This window comes from Poecilia mexicana, unplaced genomic scaffold (assembly GCF_051168715.1).
Source record: "Poecilia mexicana isolate PSO_F unplaced genomic scaffold, ASM5116871v1 scaffold_10, whole genome shotgun sequence".
Lineage (NCBI taxonomy): Eukaryota > Metazoa > Chordata > Actinopteri > Cyprinodontiformes > Poeciliidae > Poecilia > Poecilia mexicana.
Window position 1 is genome coordinate 10,274,985 of NW_028263379.1, and position 19,505 is coordinate 10,294,489.

General features: G+C 40.6%; 2 protein-coding genes across 2 annotated transcripts in view; one reads left to right on the top strand and one right to left on the bottom strand.

Moving 5' to 3' along the window:
* The window catches only part of mrpl11 (mitochondrial ribosomal protein L11), an 81,739-nt gene that overhangs the window by 19,108 nt on the left and 43,126 nt on the right, over window positions 1-19,505 (bottom strand). The gene's annotated exons all lie outside the window — the stretch shown is intronic.
* Window positions 1,842-10,280, top strand: tmem265 (transmembrane protein 265). The gene is made up of 2 exons (XM_015001425.2): window positions 1,842-2,499; window positions 8,713-10,280. Exon 2 carries the CDS (start codon window positions 8,715-8,717, stop codon window positions 9,768-9,770), a length of 1,056 nt encoding a protein of 351 aa, XP_014856911.2. The 5' UTR covers window positions 1,842-2,499; window positions 8,713-8,714; the 3' UTR covers window positions 9,771-10,280.

Genomic DNA, 19,505 nt, shown 5'->3' on the forward strand with positions numbered 1-19,505 from the left:
AAGATTCATTTTTCCCAACAAAATCTGTCTGTGAAAATTCCCAATCCTTCTGTTTGAACACGCACAAAGCCGCCAAAAAGAAGTTAATCTACAACAGAAGGATAATTTCCTGGTGTGACGAAGGCAGTGAGCAGACAGAAGGAGGGCTAATTAAAGTTGTAACATCTGCTTTTGGAGCTCTAACTCTGTCTGCAGGCTAGAAACATCTTTCGCTCCACTTCCGCTGCTTCTCCATTAAGCAATGATGGGTAAAATAAGCTTTCTGCAGAAAAACAAAATCAGGTTTTGAAAGCAGTGACGGTTTTTGGTATGGGTCATATCCAAACCTCCCGTCTGTCAGCAGGAAGAACCAGATCTCAGGAAGAATAGGAATCCATCAGCTGCATCATAATGTTTGTTGAAACTCTTATTTACAAGCCCAGTTCATTAAAAGTCAGACAAGCAAATATAATCTGAAACTGGCTTTTAAAGGTGACCTATTATGCATCCTTGAACAGGTTAGGATAGCTCTATGGGTGACACAAAACATGTTTATTACATTTTTGTGCACAAAATCATTCTTAGATAATGATATTTTAGTCTACTTTAAGACCTTTCAGAATGAGCTTTTTTAGGGCGTCTTGTCACTTTAAGCTGCTCCTGGCCACGCCCCCAACTCACACATAAAAATGACGGCCAACAGATACGCAAGTGTACATCTTTGAAAAGCATTAGTAGAGCCTCCTCCACAACCAACAAGAATGCAGCAAGTGATTTCTGGATGGTAAGTCAACTACCAAACAATTAGCTTTTCCTGCTGCCATTGTACAGCACATACAGTGGTTGCTAGGTAACGGCACAGTGTGACTTAACAATCAGGAGGTTTTTGAAATGGCTCGTTTTAAACTCACCAAGAAATATAAACTTATTGCCAAAAAACGGCTGGGTTGTTTTTTTAAGCCCAAATGCCAACTGGTAGCATTTGCAACCCACCAGTAGCAAACACTACTGGTGCGTAGCATTGGGTGGGTAGCATCGGGTGCAATGTGCCAAGCAGAACTGCACCCACATATTTCTTTAAAATATTTTAGTTACATGCTTCTAAAAAAATATATATATATGAATAGGCTAATATTATATATGTGAAGAAATCGATCTTCTCTGGATTCTTCCTGTGCTAACTAGAAACAACCAATCAGAGCCAGGAGGCGGGTCTTAGCACTGTCAATCACCCTCCGTGTGGCCATCCACCTCCTGTACATTCCCCTTTTGCTCTTTGCTACGCTGCAGCTAGCCTAAATGCTAAGGCTATTTGGCTTAACCACTCCTGGCTCTTATTGGCTGTTTTTAGTTTGGAGCGGTGGATTTCTTCTGAAAGTAGTAATAACCCAAGGAGGAGCTTGATCTTTTAACAGATTATGTGTCTCATTTTATAATGTCACAACATTGTGATAGTTTTAACAAATATGTAAAAAAAAATAAAATAAAATGTACATACCACACATTTAAATGTCCATATATTTAAAACACTAAAAAATAAATAATAATAATAAAAAAAAAACTTACTATCCCAGTTGAGTTGTGAGTTCTTTTTTAAACTAATGCATCTGGTATTAATTTTAAAACAAAAATCAAATTATTATTATTATTATTCCAATGAGAAAACTCAACATGCACGGTTTGCTCGCCCGGGGCCCCATTCACGCAGGAGCCGCCCCTGCTTTAATTATTAGAAACATCACAACTGTAAGACGCTGCTCTTAAATATTCCTCCATTCCTGCTGAACTTTCCACAGCTGAGGAAGAGGAGGAGGAGGAAGAAAGGAGGAACTGAACTGAAGTTCCTCCTTCAGTTCAGGAGGAACTGAAGGAGGGTGGGAGGTCTGAGCTTTGAGCACGTAGCCTGCTTACAAATCACCACAACCAAAACTCAGCGTGCGGGAGTTCGCCTCGCACCTTGCAGATTTCCGCCACTCCAACGCAGATGAGGATGATGCTGCTGATGATGAAGCTCCACTTCTGAGCGACTTCCAGTCCGCTCCGCACAGCCGGAGCCGCCGGAGCAGCAGGAGCAGCCTTCCTCCCCTCCTCCTCCTGCCTTTTCTCCTCCCCCGCTGCTGTGTCAAAAGATTAACAGACCCCCACACTGCAGGCAGGCGACAGCATTCGCAGATCCGGATCCAGATCGAGCCTCTGCAGGAAACCCCCCCTCCCGACCCCCCCAAAACCCGGGGCGTATAGAACCGAGCCGAACCGGGAAGAAAGACATCTGCGCTGAAAACGAGGGGGAAATCTAACTATGAGACGAGTTTTTGTTTTTAATTCCTCAGCACCTTCATCACGGGGCTTCTCGGTGGAGCTTCTCCCGGAGCGTGAGCGGCCAAACACCCGGACAGTGACACTTTTATCGGCTCATCATCGACACTAAAGGAGGGAGGGGGGATCCACTTATTGGCCACCCGACTGCGCTTCTAAATCACGCCAGGACGATTGAGCCCAAGTGCAATACGAATGGTTTGGGTAACTACAACCTCACTTTTTTCTAAATTATTTACAGTTATTATGTCCGTTTTTATAACATGTTGTAAAACTCAAAGCTGCAAGGCGGCTAATGAGGGGGGAAATGTAACTCTAAAACATCTGTTGATGTTGATTTGGGTCTGGAGGGAGGATTTATTGAGCTCCATTAAATTATTAGCTGTCTTGATGCCCTTGATGCTCCTCAGCCACCTGTGGTTGCTGAATTGTGCAATTTGGGGACGCCGAGCGACGGGTGTTTATGGAGATAAACTGCAGGTGCAGACAAATGAATCTTGGCTCCAACATGGCTCTTTCTGTCCACTTGGGAATCACCAGATATTAATAGAAAATGACTGAAAGTGGGGAAACCGGAGCCTCGCTTCATCTCTGTCAGAGATTTTAGTTGCTTTCTGGATGATTGCTTGGACAATGCAACACGAGAGACACACAAGGTTGATGAAACTGGTTCTTAGTGCTACCTGCGAGCGCACGGTAACTCATGCTTACTGTGAAATGGGCTGCCTCACCTTGTCAACAGCCGTGTCACTTCCCAGACAGCAAGAATGATGAATTTGGTCATTACCGCTGAGCCCGGCTGGACAGGAGGGTTGTCATCCCTGCCTCTCAGTCAGAGCAGAATAAATTACACTGCGCAGACATGGGAGGGGAGCGAAAACACAAACAGATTTCCAGATTTCCAGGGTGAGGATTCGCAGCCCGTGCAGGTGGAATAACTTAGCAGCAAACAGAGGCTGTGAACTTCTCCTCACCCACACCTCCCTCCAGGCTGGGCTTGTTCCCCGAGAAAACACAAGACACATTTAAAATTCCAATATCCACTCAATCGGCCGCCAGGAAATTCATTCAGGTTTCAGGGGATGATAATCAACCCGCTGAGAGACAAAAGGTGTCGTATCCAATGAGATGTTTCCGATCCGTCCTCCTCCACAGACACTCCGAGTAAGATTTATCAGATCATTATAAAAGCCCAACCTTTGATTTCCTTCTATAATACTCCCAACTTCTTCAACGTCAAGATTTTAATAGGTTACGCTTCCAAAATCGCTGAAATTTTTAACGATACCATCTCTCATATCTTCTCTTAATGATATCCGGGTCAACTGGAGTGTTTTTCCTCAACATGAGCCAAAATAATCACTCACATTTGCATGCCACGTTCCAGCAACGAGGTGGTTCAAAGTGCTTTACATCATAAAAACACAAAGTTTCTCAGTGAACGACTGAGAAACCAGTAAAAAAAACATTACATTTTGCAAACTGCCATCATTAAAATCATCAATACACATCAAATATGTTGGTCAATGTTCCAGTTGTTATGGGTCAAAAGCAACTCTACACAGTTGGTTTTTAGTCTAGATTTAGAGGAAGTCAGTGTTTCAGCTGTGTTGCAGTTTTCTGGAAGTTTATAGAAGCTGAATGTTTGGTTCTCCATGTCTGGTTCTGGTTCTGGGGATGCAGAGCAGAACAGAACCAGAAGACCTGAGAGGTCTGGAAGGTTGATAGAACAACATAAAGCCTTTAGACGTTTCCCTCGCTGAAAAAACAGAAAGTTTGGAGAAATTTCCAAAACTGAAAGTAGCTGAGTCTCCATTGAACATATAGATACGATTTCTGACACTTTGGATTAATGGAAACACGGCAATTTAGAAAAAAACAGTTTTTTGATAAAGTTTTGTTGCTATGATGTGGTGTTTATTGGGCAAAACTGCAATGGAAACACTTTCTTCACATCAGGCGAGTCACAATCAATAACCGGATGTTACCACTGGGAGAAATCATGAAGAAGAAGACAGGAAGTAGCTGCAGGATGTTTTTAATAAGCGAAAACATTTGTTCACATGTGATGTAAATTGAAAAATTGTGTTTTTTTGACATTAGCGGAAAATTGATAAAGTTTTGCGGATATTTGAAAATGAAAGAGCTAGCAAGAGAACAATTTGTACAATTACAATTTGTAAGCTATGAGTTGAATGTCTTAAAAAGCCGACCAGAGGCCAGGGTTGCCAGATCTGACCAACAGTTTTCAGCCCAAACAAAACGTAAAACCCACCTAAAACAACCACAAAACCCAGATCAAATCTCAGACGTTATAGGAACTAATGTTAAAGGTGTTTATATACGTACAGAAACTTTAGCCTAAATCTTATGTGTCCTGTACGTCATCGACTGCATTTACAGACGTCTCAATCCTCAATTCAAAATGTTTTGGTTATCCTTCATTGTATTTTGACCAGAACCAGATCCGTTTGGGACTGCAAAGGACTCGACTGTTAGAGCAACAGACGTGTTTTATATTTGTTTTCCTTGTGGCACGATGTCCTTTTGAATCAATAAGTTGCAGTGGGATTTCTGTTTTACTACTACATAGTGGCACTTAATTAACAAATGACTATTAGTCACTGATGATGTCACGTTCAACAGTTTATACTCATTGCAAAATAAACTAATAGAATGAGTGCAAAGAGGCTGCTTTTTATAACAATGTAAAGATTTTGTGATTTTCTGTCACACACTGACATTTTTTTTCCACCAAATATTGTGAAAAGCAACTCAAGTTTTAAACACTCATCCACCAGTATGAGCTTCTTAAAGAGACAATTTCAATGAATTAATTCACAAAATCAATTAAGTTGTGTTTGATATGTTTGGCGTTTTTATAACAATTGGAGTTAATGTAGTTACTTGATTGTGATATTAAATAACGCTGCTTTAATGCAGAGTGAGTTTTGGATTATCTTCCAGCAGGAAGACGCGTAAAGTTTTGGTTTCCATCACTGTAAACCTGAATGTTTAAAACAGTAGAGTTTTTTCTGTTTGGCTTCAGTGTCACTTTTTAAAGTTGCATTAAAGTTTCATAAACCTTCTGAATGTATTCAAGTATAAAACGACACCATGTCTGTTTGGTGCAAACAGAATCAACAGGGTTCAGGATATTTTCCCTAATCTGCAGGACATTTTTGTGTTTTTGTGGATTAATTTTTACCTTTTTACAGCGAAATGCAGAAGCATCTCTTCTAGTTTCAGTCCTCAGTAACAATAAAGGTATTAATTCATCACTGACACATCCGCATGAATAAATATAACTTTAGTATAGATGCATTAATCAGTGATAAGTTATTATAGCAGCTGTTTGAATAATAATTTCTCTGTTTTAGACTACAACCGGTGCATTACGTTTCTGCATAAATACTGTGATGCCACCAGAATCTCAAAGATGAATTTGGATTAATTCAGGCCAGGCTCGCTCGAGTGGATGGAAGTCACTTTCACTTCTTCATCACCTCCTCTTCCCTTGAGCTTATTTATGAACTATCACCATCATGCAGCAACACTTTATTAGCCATGCAGACAGCCCAGAAGGCCTATTAATCTTTCACTTACAGCTTTCCTAATCCACACATGCACCAATGTGTAAAACTCTCGGTTTTTCCTCCCAGCGGGGGGATCTTCTGTCGTCTTCAATGACTCAGGAAGGACAGGAAGGCGGCGGAGCGCCTTGGAGTTAGGGATGCGATGTGTCTTCCATCAGCGAGATATCAATACACGTTTTTCACTGGCAGACTGACAATCTGCAGCTCGATCAACTGTTAGGGCACGACTGAAACCGGTAATGATTTCATATGACAATGCTGATCGATCTGCTGAGGGGTTGACACTGAACAGAGAAAGCGAACCGCGCTGCTGCGCTTTTCTTTTTTTTTACACCAAACACAACAGAGAGAGACTCCGGTTCGATTCTCCTGTAAAGTCAATGATCATTTCTCACTCCCGCAGATCGATGCCGTTTTTTATTCCGTCGGTGGTTGATGCACATTATGAGCTGTTGCAAAATTACAGGATGAACCCTCCCTGTTCAGCCGCATTGGCATTGTCTCCGTGCAGTCACCCCGGCAGTGTACACAAAGCCACGAGACGAGCGCGTCTCCAAACAAATAGCAAGTTATCAATATTCATCTGAAGCGAGATGGGGGATTTGGAATGATTAAAGGCTGCAGCGCGGTATGAGAATAAACACGGCAGACTATTGAGGCAAAGAAAAAGCTTTGACAGGGCACCTAGCTCCCCCTGAATGCGATTAATTAATAATGAATGAGCAGAGCATTGAAAAAGAAACACTAGTAGAAACTTGTGGAAAAATCTGCGAATCAAAAAGAAGCAATCTTGGGTCCTTTATGGGAAAAGAAGGGTATTTAATTCAAAGAACGGTGGAAGAAAGATGTAAAATAAACAGTTTAATAGGCTTCTCAGCTTGAGTCACCAGAGTGTGTTGTTCTGGCCAAAGATGAAGGGCGCTCGCTGCTTCTCCTCTGCAGCTAACGTCTTTAACCATAGCAACAGGCATCAAAGTAGTTTACAGTTGGTTGGGAAATAATGCCGGAAAATAATCACGTCTTGTGCTGCACATTTGTCACTTTTACTAGAACACAGATGGCTTGGCAGATATGTAAGTAAGTAAAACTTGTATAGCACCTTTAACAGGAAACCACAAAATGCTTTACTTAAAGCAATGAAATGCAAAACCACAGAAAATATTAAACAGCAGAAATAAAACACAATAAAACTGATTGAAAGTCAATTTGAACAAATGGGCGTCCGAAAAAAAGAGGAATTCTTAATTGATCAAACCCAAAATATGAGCATAGTGACAGACTCCGACCTGAACTTTATTGACACATAAAGACGGTTATAAAGTCAGTCTTCCATCGATTGAACATTTCTTCTGGATTAGACGACTAATGTCTCAGCAAGATCTAGAAAACCTCATCCATGCGTTTATCTCACATTGCTTAACAGTGTCTTTACAGGTCTGCCTAAAAAATCAATCAGATCCAGAACGCTGCTGCTGGCGTTCTGACTAAAACCAGGAAGTTGGAGCACATCACACCATTTTTAAAGTCTCTATAATGGCTCCTTGTAGTTCAGAGACTTTAAGATACTGTTCTTAATTTCTAAATCACTGAACGGTTTAGCACCATAACACATTAAAGATCTGCTGTTGTCATAGCAACCTTCCAGACCTCTCAGGTCTCCTGGTTCTGGCCTGCTCTTTATCCCCAGAACCAGAACCAAACATGGAGAAGCAGCATTCAGCTGCTATGCACAACAAATCTGGAACAAACTTCCAGAAAACTGCAGAACAGCTGAAACACTGAGTTCCTTTAAATCAGGACTAAAACCCACCTTTTGGATTTGCTTTTAAATAATAAATAAAACGTTCACCAACATATTTGATGTGATGATTTTGATGATGGCACTCATCAAAATGTAATATTTGTTTTCTCAATAGTTCTCATGTATGTCTGACTTTCATTAAACTTTGCAACTGACAGCCGCTTTAGCAGGCGGTTGCTATGGAGTTGCTATGACAACAGTAAGACACAAACTTAGCAGAGCTTGCTCTCTCCTTGTTCCTATCCAACTTGAATCACAACTACTGCTCAAGTAGAGTTAATCTACCCACCTCTGTGTAAGGCTAAGATAAATATCAGCGATATTTACTATCATACTTACTGCAGAACTAGCTAAGCTACTATAGCTTTTATCTGCTAGCTAACACGGACATGTAGCCTACATGTTTGTTACTACATGTACTTCCTCTGCCAGTCACCAGAACCTTGTTATTCACACGAAGAGTTTGTACTTCCCATACAAAGCCGTTTAAATATTGATTGTATCCATAGATTTAAAGCCACATAGCTCCTCCATTCGTGTTCAATAAGTAGTAAACTATGACATAGGAAGCTGCTTGTCCCACTGACATATTTTCTTTGTCCAGAATGTCCACATATTAGTTTCTTTTTGTTGGTCTCGAAGACATGGGTCCTCTACGCATTACGCATGCACTTCAAATCAATTCAATTAAAAAATACTTCATTGATCCCAAAGGAAAATTAAATGTTGTTGTAACTCCTTAATTCAAATTCTTCAAAGAGTTATTGCAGGTAGTGATGGCTGTTGGCAGGAAAGATCTCTTGTAGCAGTCTGCATTACTATGAATCTGAAGAAGCCTCTGACTGAAGATACTGAAGAGAGTTTGGTGAAGAGGACGGTCAGGGTTGTCAAATTAAGATGGCGCAGATCACTTCCTGTTCAGACCTGTGGGAACTATGGCTGTGTGGCGTCCTGTGTTTTTATGATGTAAAGAAATGAGCTACACCCATAAACGTGCCATCTGTCGTGCCTCTGTTCCAGGCATGGTGCCCACGCCCCAGGTGTGCGTATCAACCCTGGTCACGGTGAGCACGATGGCGGTGGTGGACCTCTACCTGCTGGAGCAGAGCATGCTGGGACCTCGCGGCATGTCTGGACCCAGCGTGTGGCAGTATGTGGCGGTGCTGCTGGGCGATGCCTGCTTCCTGCTCGCCCTGCGCTTCGTCTCGGCCGGCGTGGTTTCCGAGGCGCAGTCGTCGCGCCGCGGTTTCGCCAACGCCCTGTGGTTCCTCTTCCTGTCGCTGCTGCAGCTGAAGCTCTTCTTCGTCTGCCACAACTACAGGCAGGAGCGGCGGCCGCCCGACCCGCTGGCCAGGAAGACGCTGACCCTGCTGCTGTCCATCTGCCTGCCCTCCCTGTTCCTCATCCTCACCGGCGCCGATCACATGACTCCTCAGCGCAGGAAGCAGGAAGTGCGGAGCCGGCTCCTGTGGGTCGTCGTCGACCTCCTGGACGTTCTGGACCTGCAGGCGGGGCTTTGGGAGGCCCAGGGCGGGTCCGGAGGCGTCGTTGAGCAGAGGCTGCCGATCTGGGCGGAAGGCCTGGTCTTCTTCTACTGCTACGCACTTTTGCTGCTGCTGCCATGTGTGGCGCTGACGGAGCTGGGCGCCACCGGGCTGCCGGGGCAGAGGGGCCCCCGCCGGGAGGCTCTGTACCCCTGGCTCAGCCTGGTCACCATCAACATCTTCACCCTGGCTCTTCGGGGAACCGGCATGCTGTGGTACAGAGACTCCCGCGTGTCGACTGTGTTTCTAGGGAAAAACTTACTGGCGCTGGCCGTGAAGCTGAGCTCAGCCTGGGAGAGACACAAGCAGGAGCGCGGCACCTCAGGAGCAGGAACCACGGCTGGATCGGAACCAGAAGCCTCCACCGCGCCGCCGAGCCAGAACTCAGAGCAGGACGAGGGCCAGGCTCAGGGGAAAGCTCCTCCTGCTCATTTCCACACACTAACGCGCTCACAAAGCCACACTCTGTCCCACGTCAGCCTGGAGCCGACGGCGACCCCTCTGGGGCCGTCTTTTATCTCCCATGAACTGTAGAGAATCACACCCAACATGCATGCATGCAAATACTGTATGTATGCACACAGAGACGTTACAGACCCCGCAGCAGACCGGAGCCGGCGTCGCCTCCCAGCAGATAACGTGAAGCTGTGGAAATGCATTTGGCACGCTTGTCTGTTCGTGCGTTACATCGCGCTGGGAGCAACTTGAAATGCATTGTTGTGATTTGTGGGAGTGCATTTTTAGAGTCAACACTGTGAGCAGCACTGCCAGACTGTAAAGCATATTGTAGAGATGTTGAAGCCTAGTGAATACTCTCTGTTGTATAATGGAGGCTTAACTGCCTTACCTCTCTCAGTTTGTTGTCCTCTCTCCTCTTGACAAATATATTTTTAAACTTATTTCTACTTCTTGTTAAATATACGTAAGTAATGAAGTTGAATTTTTACGGTTCTTTGGAGAAACTGGATCATTAGATACCAAACTGTGCTGTGACCTTTCAGAACGCATTTTCTGTCATTTCACATTAGAAAGATTTAATACGGAGACGAGGTGATGCTTCATTTTTCTTTTCCTTCGGTACCAAAGAGGCGAGATTGAACATCTAAATGAGGAAAACTCCCACTGTACCCTTCTGCACGGTGGTTTATTGTTTTAATGTCAAGTTTAACCCAGGTGATTTTTCCCTTGTTAGGTAATTTACAACTCATTTTATGTGAATAAAAAGTAGAAAGATTAGTCAGAACAATGGTAATATAATGTACAATGGGGAATTTAAGTTTAGAACATGTTGGTAAAAGTATTTCTAATAGGCCTTTGAAATTCACACAATTAATGCAAAATGCAAAGAGTCTAGAAAGAAATCAAAACTATCAAATCCATAGTTAAGTTATTCATAAAAAGTAAATAAGAATAAAACACATCATGCAATAAGACCAAGAAAGCCAAGAAACGGCTGAAATAAATCCTGATTTCTTCCCATCAGTGCAAATTTATATCAGCTAGTTCAGCTTTAATTGATGGCCTATAAAAAGGTTTTTCATTACAGAGTAAAGAGATCCCTTAAGACCTTATTGTTGCAAAAATAAGACATACTTCCAACCTTACGAATGTGCCAGTTAGCACTAATCCAGATTATTCCGTAATCTGGAAGTGGAAACAGCAAATTTTCATCATGATCAAGTATTAGTACAATATTTCTGACACAAAAGTCAGAAGAATAATCAAAAGACGAATTAAACCGAACAAAGTTTCCATTTAAACGATAAATTCACTCAACTACAACGGGGTTTGTATACACTCACAGCACCAGACTCCACTGCTGAAGAAAAAACCTAATTCAGTCAGAAATATTTGAATGTGAGGAAGAATATCAGTCTTCATCATCCCCAAAACACAACACAAATGAAAGGTTGGAGGTGGAAGCATTATGATGTGTGGCTACTTTTCAGCATTTTTAACTGGTAGATTTCATATAAATCTAAGAAGAACGGATGGAGAAATGTGCCAGGGCCTAATAAGAAACAGAAGCTGAAACTAAAACAATTATTCCATTCAAGGAATCATCATAACTGGTAATTAAAACTAAAACTGCTGGAATAGTTAGCTTAAAAAGCTACAGAAAGGTCTGAACATCATAGTTCACGTTAAGTGTGAAGAAGGAAAATCCTCCTTGAGCAAAGGTTGGGACGAGAGGTGGGCAGATATCGTATCGATTATCATTTATCGTGAGAAAATTCTTAAAAATGTTTTGATAAATTTCAGTTATTGACGTTAAATAAAAAAACAAAACTTGCATTACGGTTGAAAATGTTATTTTTGTTATTTTCTCAGCATCAATAAACATTAGTAAATCCAAAAACATGATGAAATGCAGCTACTGCGTGCAGCTTAGAGATGTAATTTAGATGATGAAGCTTTTCGAATGGGAACAAAATCTGATTTTGGTGCCATGAATGCTGTACCATACTGTCACAGTTAAATAATTACTTAAAAAATAATCATTTTTTTAATCATAATCTTTATCGTTATCACAATAGTACAACAAAATATCACGATAAAACCTTTAAGTCCATATCGTTCACTTTAAAAAATATATTGAATAAATCTTAATTTCCCATTTTTTATTCCACTTTACTAATTTTTTGGACCAACTTGTGCTGCTTCTTTTCTATCTGTGTGGTTTTACTGGGCTGGTTACTGACATACTGGCGTGACTTTCATGAGAATGGGCCAGTTAGGAGCACATTTACTGGGAGCAGCCTGTGTTCAATACTTATTTTCCCCAGTCGCTGCTGAGATCTGAGCGAGTCAGCTGAAGTAGATCGGTGTGTGATCAGGATGCCTTCTGGGCGCCTCACTTTGAAGAGTTTCTGGATTCGTCCCACTGGAAGAAAACCTCCAGGCTGACTCAGAACGCACTGAAGGGAACGCATCTCCCTTCTGGCCCAGAAATGCTCCAGAACCCCCTCTGGGCTTATTACCTCCACAAGAAGTGGGGAGGAACACTGGATGGAAGTACAGGCTTTCACTTTAGTAATTGTATCTTATTTTAGGGGATCTTATAACTTCTAGGATGCAAACTGCAAAACCAAAAAGCTTTACCAAGTCCTTTTGGTCCAGCTTCCTGTGCAAATATTTTATCCCGTTTGAAATGAGACAAAAGGGTAACACTTTATTTAGAGGAGTGTGGATTAGACTGGCATGTTATGAATATGAAGGAGTCTTCATGAATGTTTAGGACTGTAGTCATGAAGTGCAATTCAGTAAATCAAGACACTTTTAATGCAACCTTTAGTGCAACATTACATTAAACGTGTCATTTTTTACCGAATGACGCTTCATGACAGTCATAAACATTCATTAGGACTCCTTCATGTTCATGTCAGTTTTATGCACAGCCCTTCAAATAAAGTGTTACCAACAAAACCAACCTAGAAGTAACTTTTCAGAAAGTACAGGAGCTTGATTTAGAGCAATAATTCCTTAAAATTGATGAGAAAGTTCTAGTTTCACTGACTTTACCTTGTCTTGTTAGAAGTACTAGTACTTTTTAATCTATATTAAAATATAATTCAGGGGTGCAGCGACTCCAGTTTTGTGGCCGATTGCTGATTACCGATCTTTAAAAGCCTGATCTACTGATTTTGTCCGATACTGGGGGGGATTTTTTGCCTGAAATGTCGTTAAATGTAGTAAGAAAGTTGCTGAGTTGGTGACGATTGTTAACTGTAAACGTTGAGACATGACCTGGTGGGACCAAAAGAAGACAGTGATTGATTTTTAGACTTTTCAATATCAGTGAATAAGATCAGCTTCAAATGTAAGTATTGCCTGATCAGTGATCTCCCAAAATTAACTAAAACAGGGCCAATTTATCAGTGCCCACCTAAAGTGGAACTAGTACTTTTTCATCAGTGATAAAGTATTACTGACTTAAAACAAGCTGCTACATTTTGCTGAAGTTTGTTTAAAGTGTACTAAGATATTTGCACTACAAACTAGACCAGAAAGCTTTTGTGTTTTTGCAGTGCGTGGAGATTTTCATTTGTTTTTCGTTGTGTAAATATGGCCAGGAGCGGCTTCTTCAACTTAAACATACCTCCTGCCATTTATTAAAACAAGAAACTTTATTTTTTTATACCTAAATAGAGAACAAGTCCTTAGTCTTTAATCTTGATGCCAGTAATTTATTTTGGTCATGTCGACAAACATTCAAACATTTCTGAATGTTGACCTTTATTTGAGCATTAAGGGAAAAAGTCAAGTAATTTAAACACATGAACTGGCAGGTGATTGGCCTAAAGAAAAAGAAGAAATCAATAAAACCTCCAGTTTTGTCGTGCTTCTACCAGGCTTGTCACAGGGGAAGAATAAAGAGTTGAAATTAAACACGCTCCTGAAGATGTATGTGACTGGTTTTCTGCCGAAACTCAGCATCGAAACCGCTTCTTTTTAAAGGATTTTGTCACCTTTTTGATCAACACAAAACAACAAATAAAATATAAACTTAATGGCACAACAAAAGGAAGTTTGTCAAATAATCTGAAAGGCTTTCTGGCTTTCTTTCTCGCTAATCAGAACAGACTGAGCGTCACTTAAAGGAGACCTCTGGCCACATCTATCGATCAGTGACATCAGATCCGTTTAACAGACCGTTGGGTTCGTTGCTCCAGCTGAAGGGAAGATTCACTGGAATCGCTTCCAGTTCCTCCCGTCTGGATAAAACTTTGGAGGAACCAGGAGTAATTATTTTAGTTCAGTGTAAATCTGAAGCTGCATCTTTGCTGTGATTTGCATACCAAGTCAGAAACCCTGAAGTGATTTCAGCTCAGTGAGAAGCAAAAGTTTATTTTCACAAAGAGACTTTTGTACAAGCCCTAAAACGTGTTGTGTTTCTTTAAAAATCTTAATGACTGAATGATTATGTTTTCAGATCTTTCAAAGTTTTGTTTCGACTTTGGCTGCTTTTTCACTTCTGTTTTTGTCAGATCATTTTAGACAAATTATGCCAGATTCATCGGACGGACAGACTGATGGTCGGGTGGATGGATTAAAGGATGGATGGATTAAAGACTGTATAGATGGACGGATGGATGCGTGGACGGACGGATGGACGGGCGGGCGGGTGGGAGGACAGTTGGACGAATGGATTAATAAATGGATGGACGAGTCGGGCAATAAAACAGAAAACACCAAAAGTCTGAAAATCAAATTTTTAGTTTTTCTGAAAGAGTGTCGGGTTTTTCCAGACTGAAAATGAAAATCATTCCCTGTGGGTTGAAAACACAAATCTTAAGGTCATAGGAAGGTCATCAGAAGGTCATCTGAAGGTCACCTGAAGGACGATTCGTCTATCAGCTCCGTCTCAGGCTGGATTTTTCTCTAATTTCTAAAAGACATTCAGAAACCATCCATCTGCTTTGGTTTGTCCGTTTCAGAAGGACAACGTCCTTCAAAAACACAAAGTCGGTCAGAAGCAGCCAAAGTCCAATTAAAACCCTGTAAGATTCAGAACCACTTTAAAAGATTACAAGGAAGTCTGGCTCCTTCAAAACCAAAACAAGAAATATTATCCTAAATCATTAAACTCTGACTTTAAACAGAAAATCTAAGATGTCAGTGTGAACGATGCCGTCTCTCAGTCTGTTTGCACGCCAAGCAGAACCCGACCCACACAAAACGCAGGTATTTTACTACGTGTTTACAGAAATTGAGTAATCCCTTTACTGTTTTTTTAAAACCACGTTTGATGTGATTTGTACTTATCGCAGAGTCTGTCAGTCATTTTTAAAAACAAGAAGTAGAAAAAACCCTCTGCTTGTTGGAGCTTCTGATCTGTGAAGATGAAAGTTTAGGTTTCATTTTTTATTTTTGGAGTGATGGAGCCTTTCATCTCTAAATGTATCGAGATGTTGGGCGTCACAGGGTTGACATCTGCTGTACGGTTAAGTGCCTTGTTTCCTCATGGAGCGACGAGAGGCGCCCCGTTCGGTGCACCATGTGGAACTGGGTCAAAAACTGTGAGCTGGTTCCTGATGCACATTCAGAGTGAAAACTAATAAACGTGTTTCACATCCACCGGATGCTGACAATTCATTCGGGTTCGGCTGGTTTTAAAGCTAAAGCTGTGTTACTGATTTGTTCTGTTTTTGTTAACTAATCATTAAAAACATTGGTAAATCATCAATTAACTGTGATTAATCAGATTTTTTGTACAGCCTTGGTAGGGCTGGATAATAAGTATATAATAAATATATATTGTGATAGATGTGGTCAAACTATTTTAAAAAAAATGTATTTTCTGATTCAAATTCAAAAATGCTTTATTAATGGCAAAGAGAAATTAAATAATTATTTAACTTAATTATATCAATTAGTTAATTTAATAATTAAATAAAACAATCAATAATCAAATTAAATAATTATTGTGATTATTTAATTAAACTAAATAATTGCTATGTCGTGGTCAACAGTGTCGAAAGCTGCACTGAGGTCCAACAGAACCAGCACTGTGGTTCTCCCACAGTCTGTATTTATATGGATATCATTGAACACTTTGACTAGGCCGTCTCCATGCTGTGGTGAGCACGAAAACCAGACTGGAAGGAGTCGAAGTGATTCATTATTGTTAGGAAGTTAGTTAATTGTTTAAAAACTGCTTTTTCAATATTTTTGCTGATGAATGGGAGGTTGAGATTGGCCTGTAGTTCTGCAGCAGTGATTTGTCCAGATTGTTCTTTTTTATCAGTGGTTTGATAGCTGCTGTTTTCAAAGCCTGGGGGAAAACACCTGAAGAGAGTGATGAGTTACTATTTGGATCAGATCATTAGCAACAACAGGCAGATGTGTGGGTAGGACATCCAGACAGCAGGAACTGGAGCTTAATTGACTTATAATTTCTTCTAAGGTTTTATAATGAAGTAGTTGAAATCTGGAACAAACTTCCATAAGATTGAAAAACAGCCGAAACACTGAGTTCCTTTAAATCAAGGCTAAAACCACCTGTTTAGAGTGTCTTTTGAACCACAATTAATGAAACATTGATCAACATATTTGATGTTTATTGATGATTTTAATGATGACAGTCAACAAAATTTAATGTTTCTCAACTGGTTTTCTCAGCTGGTGACTGTATGTTGTTTTAATTAATTTTTATTTTTGTGCTTTTATGATGTAAAGCACTTTGAACTCCCGTGTTGCAGAAATGTGCTGTAAATATAAACTTGATTTATTGATTTATTGATAAAGTCCACAATAATGAGAGAAAATATGCCAGAAGTTTAGATATATGTATGACTCAGGTCAAACCAGCTTCTCACAGCAGTTAAATAAATTAAACCGGAATTTAAAAACGGCTTTTTGATCTCAAAACAAGAAGGAATCTGTAAACTTTGTCGCTACATAAAAATCCACCAGAAGTGACAGTACGTTTTCAGATGTGACTGCGTGAAATCAGGCGAAAAGCCGCCGTTTATCACGATCACGCCTGCGGCCCCAGCAGCCCAGACGTTCTGGCTCAGACGATCCAGCGTGGCGTCCGTCTTTAACCCTCAGAAAGTGATGAGGGCCGTCTTTTAAGGGCAGCAGTAAAAGTGTGACATCTTTTTTTCATGAATGCACCTGCCGCTCTCTTTTCTCAGCTTTTACGGACGGCGCTAATTGAAACCGAGGCTTATTTTTGTTGGACAGGAAGTGCCCATTTTGAAGCTTGATTTCAGAGGACGCATTAAGACTAATGCAGACTCTGTTCATTTCGAGTCACTGCGGGGACGTTCGCTCTGGATCGGGGAGAAATCTCAGAGGGAAAACCAACCTGGCAGACAGCATGCAGCCTCTGTCTTTCATCTCTCCCCCTCCTTTGTTCGCTCTACATTTCAAACACATGCACTCTGCATGCAGTCCCTGTTGGGCAACTTCTCATATTTCTATTACACTAAAAGCACCGCCTGCACAGGCAGCAGCCGCGGAAAATGACTGCCTCCTAGAATTTGTTACACCTGTTAAGCTGCAGATACGATGCTCAGCATTTCCTCTCACTCTCATGAGTTGCTCTTCAAGAAAAGCCTCTTCTGTTTGCTTTCTTCTCTGCCTCCTCCTTATTATCCATTGTGCTAATTATTCAAGAAGCTGTCAGTTCCTCCTTTTGCTCTTTTTATTTCTCTCGTTTGTTTAAATTTGCCCCGCAGCCGACAGGGAGCATACCTCTCTGCACTTCCCTGTCAGGGGTGGTTAGTCAGAGCCAGGGAGAAAAAATGAGAAGAAGAGCATGGCTAAGATTAAAGGGCTGGGGCAGCTGCCTGAAGCAGAATGGCTCTCCACTGCCATTTATCTGCTGCTTCCTTCGTGTATTTAGAGCTGGAGCACAAAGCCACGACACAGCATCCTGACAACAATGACGTTTCCAACTACAGGAGCCTTTAAACAAACACACGGCTTCGTTCTGCTTCGCTGAGTCCTTTCTGACGAAGCGCATCACCTCATTACTCCGATGCATATGAGCTCAAACGCACCTATCTCCTCAGAGAGGCCACATCTAACGGACAGACGTCTAAATCATTCATCTCGCCGTCAGCACCGCTGCTTTGGGAAGAGAACTTCAAAGTAAAACTCTAAGACAAGTGATGATGCAAAAGAATCTGATATGCAACGCAATACTGCGGGCAAACGAATACTAATGCAGGTCTCAGACGGAGCGGTGACATTTACCTTAGGGCCCAAATCAAAAAAAGTGCAATAAATTTCTATAGTTGTTTCACCAACCTGAAGTGCTTTGAAGGTTTTGATCTCTGCTGATCTGATCGGACGTTTTGCTGCTGTTTTCTGTTTTTAGTTACCGAGAATTAAATTCTGATAGAAGATTTTGTTTTACAAAAAGTCAAAGGCAGGATGAATGATTATGTTCCCAACTTACACATTTAAAGTGTAACTAGATTATTCCGACGCATCACCAGATAAATTCTCTGAAAAGTCATAAATAAAACTTGACTCATTTTAGGAACTTTAAATCCTTAAAGCTGCAGTATGTGATTTTTATTAAATATATATATTTTTTACATAGTTGTTTTTTTTTTTGTTATTTTAGTTTTTCTCTGCCTCCTCCCTGAGCTATTATTGCCGTCTGAAGAAATGCACCGTTCCCAGTCAAAACAACCAATCAGAGCCAGGAGGCGGGTCTTAGTGTTGCCAATCAACCTTATAAAGGTTGATTAGCACGTTTGATTAGCAAGGTTGATTAGCACGTTTAGCACTGCTAAACGTGCTAATGGCTGAGAAGCGGCTTACTGTTACAGGGAAACTGTTTATCCGCCTTTGTCGGTGACTAATGGGCTTCACTGACGAGAAGTAGCAGAGATCACTCACATGCATGATTGACAGCACTAAGACCCGCCTCCTGGCTCTGATTGGTTGTTTGTGGTTAGCACTGGGAGCACTGGGAGAAGGTAGAGGAGATCAATATTTTCACAAATTGTCTGTCTCAAACCAAACTGTAACAACATAGTGACCATTTCAACAAATATGTAAAAGAACATTTTTATAAAAATTTCATGCTGCAGCTTTAAGTTCCCAATTTACGCCAGAATTAACATCAACATGAACAATAAAAAGGATTTTATTCAGAGTGTAATTATATTATCCTAACTGGTCATTAAGTGTGTGCAAGACTCATTTCAGGCATTTTAAATCCATGAAGATCAATAAAAATTTTTATTATCCATGCTGTTTTACTTCTTAATTCCAGATTTTACTAATAATGCGAATCAGTTTATTATTGCAATATTGTATTAAAAAACAATTCACAACAAAACGGGACATTGCTTCTCTGGGATCAGTCATGAACTGGAAAAAAAAATACACTGCATGTAACGTAAAAGTCAATATACTTCACTGAATCAGAGCTGAAACAGTTAATCAGATTAATCGTGATTAATTATTGAAATAATCTGCAACTAATTTAGTAGATTATTAATCATTAACTGGACTCAAAATAATGTAATTTGTTGAAAAAAAAAACACAGAAAAGTAAATAAGCCAAAACTGTACAAAGCATGTAGATTTTGCATTTAAGATAAAAACATCTTTGATTGTAAATATTTTTCACCCAAATCTCCTCCAGTGGCAGTTTTATCTTTACTCAGTTCAAATTCACTAAAGGAAATCTACATTTCTGCATTTTAGGCAATAAAATGTTTATTTTCCTATTTAAAAATGAACCAAATTATCTGTTTACCTTCATCTTTTAATGTATTTCTAACATTAATAAAAGCTTAA

Bases quoted from the DNA above. Each gene is read 5' to 3' on its own strand.
- tmem265 (XM_015001425.2), top strand. From the start codon at position 8,715: ATGGTGCCCACGCCCCAGGTGTGCGTATCAACCCTGGTCACGGTGAGC.